A 13255-nucleotide genomic window follows, 5' to 3' on the forward strand; every position below is an offset into this window, starting at 1 on the left:
TTTGGGGTACACAAGTAGCGGTGCTTGCTGTATAGTCACTACATAGTCGTGTGAGGAGGGAAGCTCCGATTTCGAACTCAGGGGGCTCATCATGTTGCAGGCTTGCTTGAGAGCAACCACAGACACGGTTTACTTCGTATGGCTTCATTGTGCACGGGGAAAAGCCGATATCATACGAATGTATAGTCAACTGGTATATGGAGGAGGTGGTGGTACACACCTACGAAGTGCATTGATGTCTGCAACTTCCTGTGCATGTCTTTGTGGGGGCCATGTGTGGTTTCTAACTGCAGTAAATACGAAAGACGGATGGATTTGAAAGAGCCGCAGCACATACGAAGAGGAGAGAAAACAGAGCCAGTGAAGAATGATGCACTAGGCGAAACGACTTGCAAGAGATTCTAAGGCAGCCAAAGAAATGTACATGCACCACCATGAATTCAGTACAGTTGGAAATCGGAGAGCCCGACTATCAAGATGATTACTCTAGTAGAAGTCTCCAAAATGGCCATGAAGCCTTAGTGAGTAGACAGCAGTTTCATCTTCGCCTGCCGACAGTGATATCGTACTTCCAAGAGTCAAATTTCCGCTTCTAGACTCCCATTTCAGCCCTCTGTGGCTGATTGATCTCTTCGCCAAAACCAATGACAGCATCGAGACTTTTGTCGAGACCTTGCACGACCCTGACTTAAGATCGGTCCTGGTCCGCTCCCAGCGGGGTTCTCCGGCCCCGTGCCTTTGAGTTGAGGGGACATGGCCGGGGTCAATCTCCATAATGACGTTGATACTGGGGTTATTAGCGCTCCCATAAACGCCATGGGTTTGATAAAGAGTGTGCTTGATGAACAAAAGGCAGACACTCAACAAAGAGTTGGATGAGTCGACGCCGCTTGTTGCTACCGCGTTGCACAGTTAAAGTTAGTTGCTGCAAGATTAGTTGTCACCCCTTCTGTCTGCATCATGTCCAAGGCTACCCCTCCAAGAGAAGACAGACTTCTCGTGTGTTCGCGAAGCTTGGAACATCTGGAAAGGGTGCCTGTCAGGCTCAATCTAGGCATGATTTGCCCCCCACATGACACACTGCACGACACGACATCACAATCGTCTGGGGAAGGGTTTTCGCTTCTTCCCGTCATACGATGATAGACTAAATACCACTGAGTATACCGGGCCGGTACGCTGCACAACTCTCGAGTTGTGTCTATGCAGTTGGAGTTGGTGTTGCGTTTGATGGACCATATGATCAGCAAAGAGGCCCCACGCCAATTCCTATCCATAAAACATGGATCCATGAAATGATTTTCGAGTTGCCACCATAACTTGAATCAGGGTCCCGGTATCGCGGCCACTGGCGGGTTTCGGCATCACCATGTCATATGGCCAGTAAGACAAGCTAAAAAGAGGCTGCGAGGCAGAAAAGAAAAAGTACAGAGCAAAGAAGCACACAAGCTTCGGCTGTGCCTCAGACAAACTAGCCAGACCAGAATTAGCTTATCATGGTTTTTTCCCGGAACTCTATGTCCCTAGAGTGCCAGTTAACCCCTGGACGGACAAGGACAGAACTCGAATTGGTTAATTCTGGTCCCGGGACCCATCACACCACCCCCCAAAACCAAGCAACGGCATCCACCGACCTTCGGACTCCGACCGGCTCTTGGAAGGCCTGCCCGGCCTTGTCGTCTATCCATCGTCAACGTTTTTATAACCGGTCTACGTCGCCACTCCTTTCACATTTGTCTTTGCCTGGCTCTTTAAATACAGAACTTCAACTTACGCACCCTTCAACTGCTCATGAACGTGTTAGTGAGGCTCTCACTTCACCGATATACATACAACCGACACCGGTACAACATCGTCAACGCAACATAGGAGACAACTTCCTGGAGTGGATCACTTCCCCTCCCAGTTCACCACGTCTCCTACGATATTACATCACAAACAATTGTGAATATCTTCAAAAAAAAAAAAGTACTGCCATCAGCAACGCCGCTCCTGGGTTTTGACCTCAGCCGCATTTAGCATTTACCCAACGGAAATATACAGCACCATTTTTGCCAACCAACCATGGTTCAATTATTGGCTGATCCCGCATTCTCGCCCGCTGGAACACCAACACACGAGGGCACTAATGGGCCTCTTATGAAGCGTCCTGGCCTTGGCAGGACTGACTCTTCAACGCCAATGACCAGGGAAGAACATGCCAAACGAATGCAGGAGCTCAACAAGAAGAGAGGATTGATGAGGGCACCCAGAAGAGGTTGGTCAATGACTGACTACCAAGGCGACCATGTTGCCGGGTCGCACTCAGGTGCTTCTCACATTGAGCGACAAGCACCCATTCCCGAAAATGAGTCGCCTCCTCCATCCACACCTTACCAGCACCCAACTCCCGAAGTACCATCCGAGGATAAAGCGGCCCAGCTTCCTCATCGGCCGAAGTTGCCTCCTCCTCGTCGCTCATACTCTGTAATGGATTATGAACCAGTTCCTCAGACACAACCACAGCCCCCCAAGGATCACACACTGCTAGATCTTCCTTCTGAGCTTCATTACACCATATTCGATCACCTTGATCCCATTGACAGCGTTTGCTTCGGCCTCACAAACTCCAACTTCTACGAAATTCACCGACGACTTCACGGCACAGTTCCTCTTTCCAGCCGCTACTCTGGACCAAACGACATGGAGTGGGCTTGGCGAGGAGCTGGCCCCCTTGTCCATCGACATGAGCGAAACCCTGAAAAGGAGGATCCTATGGGGCAGATGCGTGTCAAGGGCCAGGTGTACTGCAGAAAGTGTGGCATTTCGCGATGTGAGCTGCATCGTCACCTCAAAGACTGGATGGGTGACGGTTATGAGTACTGCTCCATCAAGGAGATTTTTGGCAAGCCCGCAGGAGAGGATGCAAAGCCATACTGCTACATGAAGTCGCCGAAAAACCCGCACCGATGTGGACGTCACGGAGGAAAGCAGGGTACATCGTAATGAACCTAGACGACAGCAAATTAAGATAAACGATATGATACAACAACTCACCCCCATGGGGGTATGACGACATGAAAGCAAAGACCAAGCAAGACAAAGACCTGGATCTGCTTAATTTTTTTTGGGACACCTATAGGAGCGTTACTGTTTAAAGAACTTTTGATTTCAGGGTTATTCTCTCTTGAGAAGTGGGCATTTTGGATAATGGATGCCGCGTTTTAGTCAGATCATGGACAGCAAACATCAGGAGGGGGTGCGCACCAAAAAGGAAAGTGCGGAAAAGAGCTTTCTCATATCATAACATGACGCAATGAAAACATTTCTGATATCATGAGCGTGTCTTATCGTTACTCCAAGGTCGATGAGACCGTGCTGCCTTATTTACGCAGATATCTGGAATTACTGTGGAGCAGGAACACTGCTAGATATCGATCTACGGTAATAATTACCCCTGTAGTTAACTTCAGACGTCATGGACCACTGTTCTCGACATACACACTTCATCATTGAACTACTGGAGCTTACATCTGATAATTCAATTAGTATGATGGAATAGATCGAGAACATCTAGGCGAAGGGAATGTCATTCAAGCTGTTACCAGTAATACTGCCTGTGGGCTTGCTATTGTCAGGATCAGGGCAAAAGGGAAAATAGACACCACGACACTCTGATTTATCAACTTTACAATGTCACAAGCAAGGTCATCTTTGTAATGCTTTTATTTTTATACACCTGTCAGCTTACTTCCAATAATTCTTTCAAAGTCGTTGTGTGCACAAGGAGCTATTGATATGAATCTGTGTCCGCCATATCTCTTTGTCTAACAGTTGTGAACCTGATGTTTGCTCCTCTGGCCTGCTCTACTCTAATCTGACAGATCATGCAACAATGCGCCGACCCAATACCCCAAAAAAAGAAAGAAAGAAAAAGAAGATGTTCATCTGTATCCAAGAAATATCCCTTTATCACGATGCAAATTACCCAATTCCTTAAACGCCGATCCCACGAAAGGGATTACAAAACACCACTCATGATCTTGTTCCACTCCGGTTGATAGTAGTGAGAAGTGCACGTCGAGTGCTATCGCTGCTTAATCCTTCCACTTTGGTGTACAGTCACCCTTGGCGTCGATCCAATCGTTGATGCCTTGCACAAACCAGCCACTTGTCCACTTCTCTTCGGGCTTTTGCTCTTTGCGAGGCTTGCCCCTCTTGAAACTCCTGGCGATACAGCACACGTTGTTGTGGTAACGCCATTGGAAACAGCGCCGGCCAGTGTGCCACTCCTTGTTGCCCTTCTTCTGACTGTAACGGGTCCTGATCATCTCGTTGCGTTCTTTGTCGTCCTTGAGATTGTAATAATCGTCTTCCGAAATATCGAGATTTTCAGCCTCGCAGACCATAGCACAGTGCTCCTTGGATCGGTGAGCGTGTTGCTCAATGGCATTCTTCTCGTTTTCCTTCCTTTGCCGGCCCTTCTGGTGATCAGTGGCCTTGCCCTGAGCTTCAGGACCGAATCCAATATAGCAGACGTCGTCGGACAAGTTATCCCAATCGTCGTGCTCCGCCTCCAGCTGAGGAGCCCAAAACTGGTGATACATTTCTCTGATTTGGATGAACCCCTAACGTTGATAATCAGCTTTATTCCCTGCAAACATCAACATATCTCTAGCAAACATACCTGTTTCTGTCGCGTCTTCTCGAAATGCCAGGCGTCGCTGACTTCCTCGGGATTCATATGATGCATGGTCAAGAGAGGCTCACACCAGTGATTGTTGCCAAATGGAAGGGTTACAGGCTTCTCGCCGTTGAACATCGGGTGTGCTTGTTTGACCTTCTTGCCGGTTTCCATAACAGCCAGGGACATGAGGTAATCACCACAGCATTCATGGGTAGCCATCATATCGTACTTGTGTGCCAAGTCAGGAATCTCAACCATCTTCCTCATAGTGTCTCCATGGATGACATAACCACTGCCGCCATGGGCGAATGGCTTTCCCTTGAGCATGGCAACACTGCCGACGTATGGTGTCTCTGTACCATTGACCCTGTTGCGAAGGTACCACACAAGATTCGACCAGAAGACGTAGGTGTCGGCTTCAGCAAACACGTACCACTCCTTATTGGGACGCATCTCCCAGGCTTTCTCTACCATGTGGAGGAACTTGTACTTATCAAGATTCCAGCCTTCCTTCATATTCTCGGTACAATACTGCTGAGCAATTGGGCACTCAGTTTGGGCTTTGTAGAGGTCAAATTCCTTGCGACCTTTTTTGACGTCATCCTTCACGTCCTTGAGGACGTCGTAGATTTGGTACTTGTCGATTTGTTGGTCCTGTCCAGATTAGTTAGCTGCAACCCTTTATGGAACGGTGGCTTGATATAATTTCATCGGTGGCGCCAAAAAAAAAAAAAAAAAAAGCTCCCCTTGCGCCCCCCCTTTGTGGGAAAAGAATGCTATGTTTACTCACCAGATCAGAAAAGAGAAGATAGTCGTCCAGACACTGCAGGCTCGTCAAGAGATGGGCCGGGAGCTTGGTAAATGCTTCGGTGGCACCGGTTTTCATGACAAGCATGATACCATCGGTGTTGGGAAATCCATCGCAAACTCCAGTCCAGTTTGATAAAGGACCCGAAGGAACATCCAAGTCTGCCGTTTGAGAAGGCATGAACTCACTCGCGATGCTGGTTGTCGCGCTATCTTGATAAACTTGGGCCTTGGTCGCGCTATCGCCGTCTTCGTTCTTGTGGTCATTGTTGTTTTGCGACTGATCAGAGAGCTTGATACCATCAGGCTGCTTGTCTCCATCGTCCTGGGCCTTGTTTTCACCCTGCTGATGCTTGTTCTCACTCTCTTGGGTCTTAGTCTCACTGTGTGGTTGTTTTTGCTCGTCGCCTGGGGCTGTCTCATCGGCCTGGAGTTTCTTTTCACCACTCTGAGGCTGCGTGTTGTCCTGTGGCCGGTGTTCCTTATCGGCCTCTTCGGGCTTGTTTCCATCCTCTTGCGGCTTGGGTTCACCACTTTGTACACCATGCGATTCGGTCTCGCTGCTCTCGGGCTTCGTGGTCTCCTTTGGCACCTCGCTGTGGATCTGGTCGGTGTTTTGAGGTGTATCGCTGTCGCCATGATCAATCTCAAGAACCGCTCCATCGTCCTCTGCATCATCCGGCTTCTTGTCGTCCTCTGGGTGTTGAGCTCCAGCAGGCTTCTCAGCGCTGTCAGAGGCTTCTTTGCCTTTCTCGCCGGTGTATTGTGGCGAATCCGTATCGTATGGAACCTTTTCGGCAGGCTCCTTATCGTTCAGTATTTGGTTGGTAGTCGTCTCGTTGAGGTTGGCGACGAAGCCTTCTTCGACATCGTATGCGGCACCTTCATGGCTGAGATAATTGGTCAAATGTCCATAAACGCCCGGTGAATCGTCGCTGAGCCGATGGAGGGGTACAACGAGCAGCAAGGTCAGGGCGACGAGTGTTACTGTAATCAGCCTCCAGCCCCTGGGGGTGCTCCAGGCAGAGCTTAAGTGAAGACCCATTTGGAAGGGGAGAAAACGGGTTATACAAAACAGGAACACATGCAAGAAAGGATACGAGTATGAAAATACACAAAAAAACACAAGGGAGAGTGGCGCCTAGAGGCTACAAGATGTAGGCTTTGAGAAAGAAAGAAGAAAGATGATAGATAGATGGAGGCTGAGGGCGGGACAGGGTAAAAGAAAGTGACGACAACCCAAGAAATCCGTCTACACACGGAACGGGAATCACGCTGTTTTGTGCAGCTAAGTTGGCATGGTTCTTTTCAAGAACCTCGCTCGTCTCGTCCGGCAACGTGTCGATAGATACGATCGTCTCCACATCAGCTTATCCTAACTCCTTGGCTTCCGCCGCATACTATACGTACGGAGTATCTGGTCTGCCCTACATATCTATCTTGCCCTTGGCTGCATGCGAATCGCAAGTTATTTCTCGAAGGAAACAAAACTCAGCCAGGGCCCCTCCCTAGTCCACTAGCTACTAATCGCTAGTCAGGCCCAGGCTTGATGAGGCGTCCCGTAGAAGCCGGATGGGATTCATGGGAGGACAAGACGCTAGACATGCCTCCACAGAATGAAGTGAAGGCACATGCTGACAGGAGTGGACAACTCGCGTGCATACTGTACGATTCAGGGGTGCTACATACCCTGCTGCCGTGACAGGTAAGGTAACAGTAGCCTTGGAATGGTCCATCTGGCGATCACCCTTTCAAGGACCAAGCGCCCGCATTCCAGACGGTTTGAGTTTAATAGAATACCGCAATCCATTGCCGATAAAGCTCCAAAGCTGCGTGCCTGGAACGTTGTGCTTGGAACGCAGCTACGCAAAAGCTTTCTGCAAGCAGCACAACGGCCCGGCTTGGAATTCAAACTCTGCTTCAACCACGCGGCCAAACGGCATTTTGCGCAGATTGCTCACAGCGCCAGGCGTCGCCCCAATGCCAATAGTCAAGGTTGTGGCTGAAAGTCATGGTTTTTACATGCCCCGGAACGGACAATTCGACATTGACAGTTATGACAAAGTTTGGCCCCCTTTTCCATGACATGCGGGTGGACATTTGATCTGAAAGCAGCCATTGAATAGAGATGGGGAAAATGAACCCTGGATCCAGACTTCGATAGTTTCTCATGAATATTGTTTCGTTTACACAGGTAGCCGCCGATAGTGCCACTATAGCGCCTCTCTGGTCAGCTTTAGAACGTGCCAAGCGCTGGCTAGGTGGGGTCCTTTGTCTTTATTTATTTATTTTAATTTTTTATTTTTTTTAACCTCCATCCTTTGCAGCTGTTATAATGTTTGGCAACAAAGTGCCACCAGGTTTTTCCGCCCCTGAGGCTTGCATTCAGACCCGTTGGGATCTTAGCCTGCAAGGCACATTAGTACGAGCAGCCGCTAAGCCAGGGCTGACAATGTAATTATTGTCAAACTTCCCCTCGCCTTTTCTTGCAAGAGGACGGTGGTCGTCATCAATCTTCTCATCAGCGGCTGCACAAGAACCCACGTTTCAGACGTGTCTGAAACTTGAGTCGACATCCATCTGAATCCGTCACGAACCCCAGTCGTGGCGATGATCATTTCGACTAATGCCGATCCGGCCATCAAGATCGGGTCTGGACAGCATATACTTCGTCCTAGAAACCTTGCTGTTCAATGGCCAGTCCAGAATTCAAGCATTTTGACATGTCTTTGGATGATCTTGAAGAAGCTACCGTGAACCTTAAATGTTCTGATTTCGGCAGATAGCTAAGGCTGCAGCTTTTTCGAGGATCCAGGCTCTCTGACTCACGTCAACTTGGCCCCGGGTACCATCGACGAGTTGATGAACACGGCAGTTAGTGCACTTACTTAACTTCAAACGCGCCTGTTATATGGCTTGACCAGGCGACAAGGGAACAGCAAACATCCTGTTGAATATGCTGTCAGTCCTTGCTATCAACGTTCTCACTTGACATTGATTAACAACATCAGTAAATCAATATCAGGTTCGTGTTATCCTAAGACAGTAGACATATACGATTGGTCATGCAGGCGGATGTTCGATGCAAGATGTTGCAACGGGATCTATGTCTTACAGAAAGGGCAGTGTCCGCAGGAGATAGCACTGCAGGAACATGGGCCCTCAACTGTCTGACACTCTGAGAGGCTTATTCGGTGCAGTTGTCTGCCAAGTTTGCAAGGGTCACTGTGAGAGGCTGTAAATGGTTGCGCAAAGCCTCAAAGGTATGGCGATTGCGTATCGCAGTTTTCACTCAGGCCAAACGATTACTTTGATTGATTCAGTAACTTGTGTATTTGTGCCTTACCTAAGGTACCTAGGTACCTAGGTACTTCTAGTGCCCAGAGGCAGGTAACCTGTAGCTCACGTTGGTCTACGAGGGCTACCTCAAGGCATTTCCGTTCATACCGAGTTGAGGTTGGATTGGAACCATGCCAATCAATATGAGCCGTAACTCTTATTCACGGACAACCTTGATTGATAAGATGATAAGTAACCGTCAACGATAAGGGAAAAGCAGCAACGATCGACCCCTGGGGGAAGCAGCGCTAAGGATCTCATCAACCACGTGCTGGTATAACTGATATGAGTACGGACAAGAACAACGGCAACGATGGCTTTACTGTGGGCTCTAAAGATTACAGTACGGATGTCATGTATCCCTCTCTTCTCCCTTTTCTTGCGAATAGCCCAAACTTGTCCCGCCTACTCGTCAATGCAGATGTCAGCGACGTTGCTGTTTCAGAACTTTTTGTTCAGGGACCTGTCATTATACTCGATCTGCGTGACTTGCCGATCGAGGCATCATATCCAGTGCGCGGAGAAGGCCAAGTAATTACGGTCAACCGCTTTACTCAGCACGGCATTGAATCGCACCGCTTGCGCCATTCACTTCAAGTGGTCCCGAGCCGAGCGCTGGTTCGCCCATCGCTCTGCTTCATGGAATCATAGACTTTGATTCCTCCCTAGACAGGGTCCCGATGCCCCGCCCCCCGCCGAGCAACAATCCGAACAAGAGAACCTGAACCGAGCGGCTATTGCGCCATCAATCGTCAATTCTATAACGAGGCTCAAGAATCGATGATGGAACGTTCATCAAAAACCAGGATTTTCTAACGTTGACGAACTCTAAACGTGACACTGCTGGTATTCTTGTACTTGCAGGACTTCTCGATCTGAAGCACCTATCTGAGGAAGTGCCATGAGAGGTTGATAGTTCGGTACTCCGGATAGAGCCGGGCTCCTATCGCATCCACTCAATCCAGGGACTATGTCTAGATCGGGATTCTTGAAGTCGCTCGCAATCGGGGATCACAACCAATTGGACAGACACAGGCTCGCATCCTCCCCAGATCTCGCTTTCAGAAACGTAAGCTTTATCCATGACTTTGGCTGGGGATCGAGCAAATTCATAAATATGCAGCCCACCGTTGTGGTTTCTTTTCTACAACATAATTTACCCATTTCTCTGTCGGACGTCGAGTGAATTTTGTTCTTCAAATAAATCTCTGAAGAAACACTCGACTAGTTTCGATTGGAGTTTGTGTATGAAAGACCTCTATCTACATGTGATAAGGCCTTTGTGGGTTTTCAAATCGCAACAAGAAAACTTGGAATAAGACCAGAAACCTTTCACTTGCGTTCACAAGGCCACCCGCAAACAGCCATCGTTACAATAACGAGGCGCTGTGCCTTGTGAAGGAAAAGTTGCTTACTTTCAGTTCTGAGCGACTTTCCGCACCCAACACTCTCAGCTCATGTTTAAGCTTTCAACCATCATCTCACATCAAGGGCCTTAGAGATATGGCAAGCCTGTCGCAACCTGGCCATGGGCCAGTTCAGACGAGTGCAGTCGTTGTGCTTGGTGCCTCTTCATGCCTTGCAATACCTCCTCCCTCTCCTCCTACACCATCCTCATCACCACCCGGGGACACCTTCTGTGAACCCATCGACCCACTGAGTTTAGAACGAGAAATAAGAGGAGACTCTCCAATCAAGGATCAGCGTCTGCGAGAAGGCATACATGTGCTCAATACAGAGGCATTGGCCTTGAGAAATCTTTCGCGGCTGTATGAGACAGATCCTGTAGCCCGCGATGGCTTCAACTTGTCGGTCCAGGCTATTACCAAGCAGCAACGGGCGAATGGCAAACTCGTTGTTATCGGCGTAGGCAAATCAGGACACATTGGACAGAAACTCGTGGCTACATTCAAAAGTCTCGCCATTCACGCCGTCTTTCTTCATCCAACTGAAGCCTTGCACGGTGACCTTGGTATCATAGGGCCTAGCGATACTCTGTTGTTTATCACGTATTCGGGCAAGACTCAGGAGCTGCTCATCATGCTACCTCACATCGATGAGTCACTCCCGACTATACTTCTCACATCGCACACTTCTCCGGAAACATGCGAGTTCATCAATCACCGGCCTAATACCATCCTGCTCCCGGCCCCGATTCCAGAACCTGAGAAGATCTCATTTGGCGTTTCTGCTCCCACCACATCGACGACAGTGGCGTTGGCTGTTGGTGATGCAATTGCGGTTACAGCAGCCAAGGAGATCAATGCCAGCATTGCGGCTGTCTTTGCAAAGAATCACCCTGGTGGTGCTATCGGTGCCGCAGCTCGACAACCTCGGACCATTAAAGATATAGCAGTCAGTTGGTACGATATACCGGTAGCACCAGAGTCAGAGGGGGGGAGCCTGGGGTTTGACCTGCTGCGTGCTGGCCTCGATTCGGTCACTGGTTGGGTCAGAGTGCAAGATCGAGTTGCCTCACCAGGTACAATACGAAAGATCAGCAGAGATGACCTGAACAAGAGTTTGGAAGAGCTTCCAGATGCCTTAATGTCCAAGGCTTTGATGCTTTCGCTATCCTCAGATACTACTATCCGTCAGGCACGGGATATCTTGAGGAACATGCAACTGTCACCGAATGACGAAAATCTGGCATGTAAGCGAGAATCTGCCATAGCAGTGATGGAAAAGGGAGAGATAGCGGGGGTTCTTGAAGTTGGTAGTCTCTTGGATTTTGAGGGATGATGCATCTAAGAACATGCATGGACGATATTTCTGGCCCCTTACAATCGGGGCTACACTTATGACTGGCAAGCTAGATACCGACGCATTATGGCAGCGCATTGGCGATTATGACTAGGAGTTATCATAGATGACTGAACAACGCATCTTATGGGGAAATTGGCGTTTTATAGACAAGTTTGCACATGCACACAAACAACGGGTTTACGAAATGCATATTCATGTTTTGCTATGAAACATTACACTGCTACTGCATATCACGTCTCTACTCTTCTGAGGAGTGTGAGTGTGACCGAATTTCGTAAAGCTTAAAAGTGTAATCAAAGTCCCGACGAGCGTTATAGAATCATGTTGGAGGGCCTCCAGGATCAGTACCAACACTTGTCACACTATCGCGAGAAAACATGTGGCCTTGACATGCCGCTTTCACCCGAGGCTTCTGGATATCTTTTGTCCATGTATCTTCAACTTGGTCTTGTGACGCTGGACAGTGAATAGTTAGGGATACAACACATCCAGGTGATGAAGGCTACCCTAGAGCCCATTGGCTGGTTTCGAATACACACGGCTTCGGTAATATCGTCAACTCAATCATGAGAACAGCCTCGATTGGCAAGATTGTGTTACTGAGAATGGTACTTAAATTGTCCAATAAGCTGTCGCAACAAACTCTGTACTGAAGATAAATATAAGAACCGGCAAGGTTGTCCTTTTCCAGTGGTAGAGCAGCACTTTGCAGATAAGAACCGAAGAGCCAAGATAACCAGCCACCTTCCACATTAGTCGTTCATGATAGTTCATAGCCCATGTAGATCACTCTGACTTGGTTCATTGATGACGATCCTGCCAAGTTGTCGTTATCGTATTGCCCTGAGCACAAAGCAGGAGCTCGATGGTGCAAAATTGGCCTCATATACTGAACCTCGGGGAGGCAAGAAAGCTTAGGTAGGACCTTAAGCCCAAGCGACGAAAATGGTTAGGTAATTTAGCCCAAGATTAGGGGACTCTTTACTGATTTTATTTTGGCATCCTCTCTTCTAAAGTCTCAAGTTTTCTTGCTCCCCGAGGTGAACTAATTCGGGAACAATTACGTCTTAGACGCCAAGACCAATATCAACTAGCATATCACAAGAAGGATCCAGGTTAACAGGTCACATGCTCAGCTATGGAAAGGTCCCCCCCCCCCCCCCCCTGGTCCTGCTTCAGACTACCCAGGATCTGAGCAAGAACCCCATGTCGATTGGCTTTAGATATATTTCTCCGGGGTCGTTATGCCGTTAGATAAGCTTGATATGTCCATTGACTCAGATATTTGACATCAAACGGGGCGTTCGTTTCACCCATGGGGCAAACAGTCACTGGACATGTTTCCCATTGTGGACAGCCGGGCAATAGTTTAGTAGTAACAAACTCATGCATGCAAAACCACGCTGCATCGTGGGCCTTCTATTTATTCACGTGCTTGTCTAGTCAATCCTGAACCCTGTAAGCTGTTACAAGCCAAAGGGTGCAGCAGAACTTTCTCATGTTTCTGGTGAATTAACAGGATACTTAACAAGGTATTTCAAGTCTGATTTGCGCAAAAATTAAACCAAAACTAACAAGCACAGGTACTTATCTAGTTCTGAGAAATAATGCCGGTAACGATTTTGGTTGATGAATTAGCAGAAAGGTGCCATAGTTGAGTTACAGGTAATTGTGACA

The 13255-nt window shown here is 48.4% G+C and overlaps 3 protein-coding genes across 3 annotated transcripts; 2 read left to right on the forward strand and 1 right to left on the reverse strand.

The window, feature by feature from the left end:
• Positions 1 to 1649: 1649 nt before the first annotated feature.
• FOBCDRAFT_250552 (uncharacterized protein) lies at positions 1650 to 3014 on the forward strand (the record flags this gene model as incomplete). The annotated part of the gene is made up of 2 exons (XM_059610918.1): positions 1650 to 2927; positions 2966 to 3014. The coding sequence occupies exons 1-2, from the start codon at positions 2065 to 2067 to the stop codon at positions 3012 to 3014; spliced, it is 912 nt and encodes a 303-aa protein (XP_059464929.1). The 5' UTR covers positions 1650 to 2064.
• A 681-nt stretch (positions 3015 to 3695) lies between these two features.
• FOBCDRAFT_36090 (uncharacterized protein) lies at positions 3696 to 6726 on the reverse strand. Its single transcript, XM_031184278.3, has 3 exons — positions 5457 to 6726; positions 4667 to 5320; positions 3696 to 4607 (listed from the first exon to the last, which is right to left on the reverse strand). Exons 1-3 carry the CDS (start codon positions 6516 to 6518, stop codon positions 4077 to 4079), a joined length of 2247 nt encoding a protein of 748 aa, XP_031039920.2. The 5' UTR covers positions 6519 to 6726; the 3' UTR covers positions 3696 to 4076.
• Positions 6727 to 9983: 3257 nt separating this feature from the next.
• On the forward strand, positions 9984 to 11788 carry FOBCDRAFT_223666 (uncharacterized protein). The gene has a single exon (XM_031184280.3). The coding sequence runs from the start codon at positions 10316 to 10318 to the stop codon at positions 11552 to 11554; it is 1239 nt and encodes a 412-aa protein (XP_031039922.2). The 5' UTR covers positions 9984 to 10315; the 3' UTR covers positions 11555 to 11788.
• Positions 11789 to 13255: the final 1467 nt, after the last annotated feature.

The sequence above is a fragment of the Fusarium oxysporum genome, chromosome V (genome assembly GCF_013085055.1).
Source record: "Fusarium oxysporum Fo47 chromosome V, complete sequence".
Lineage (NCBI taxonomy): Eukaryota > Fungi > Ascomycota > Sordariomycetes > Hypocreales > Nectriaceae > Fusarium > Fusarium oxysporum.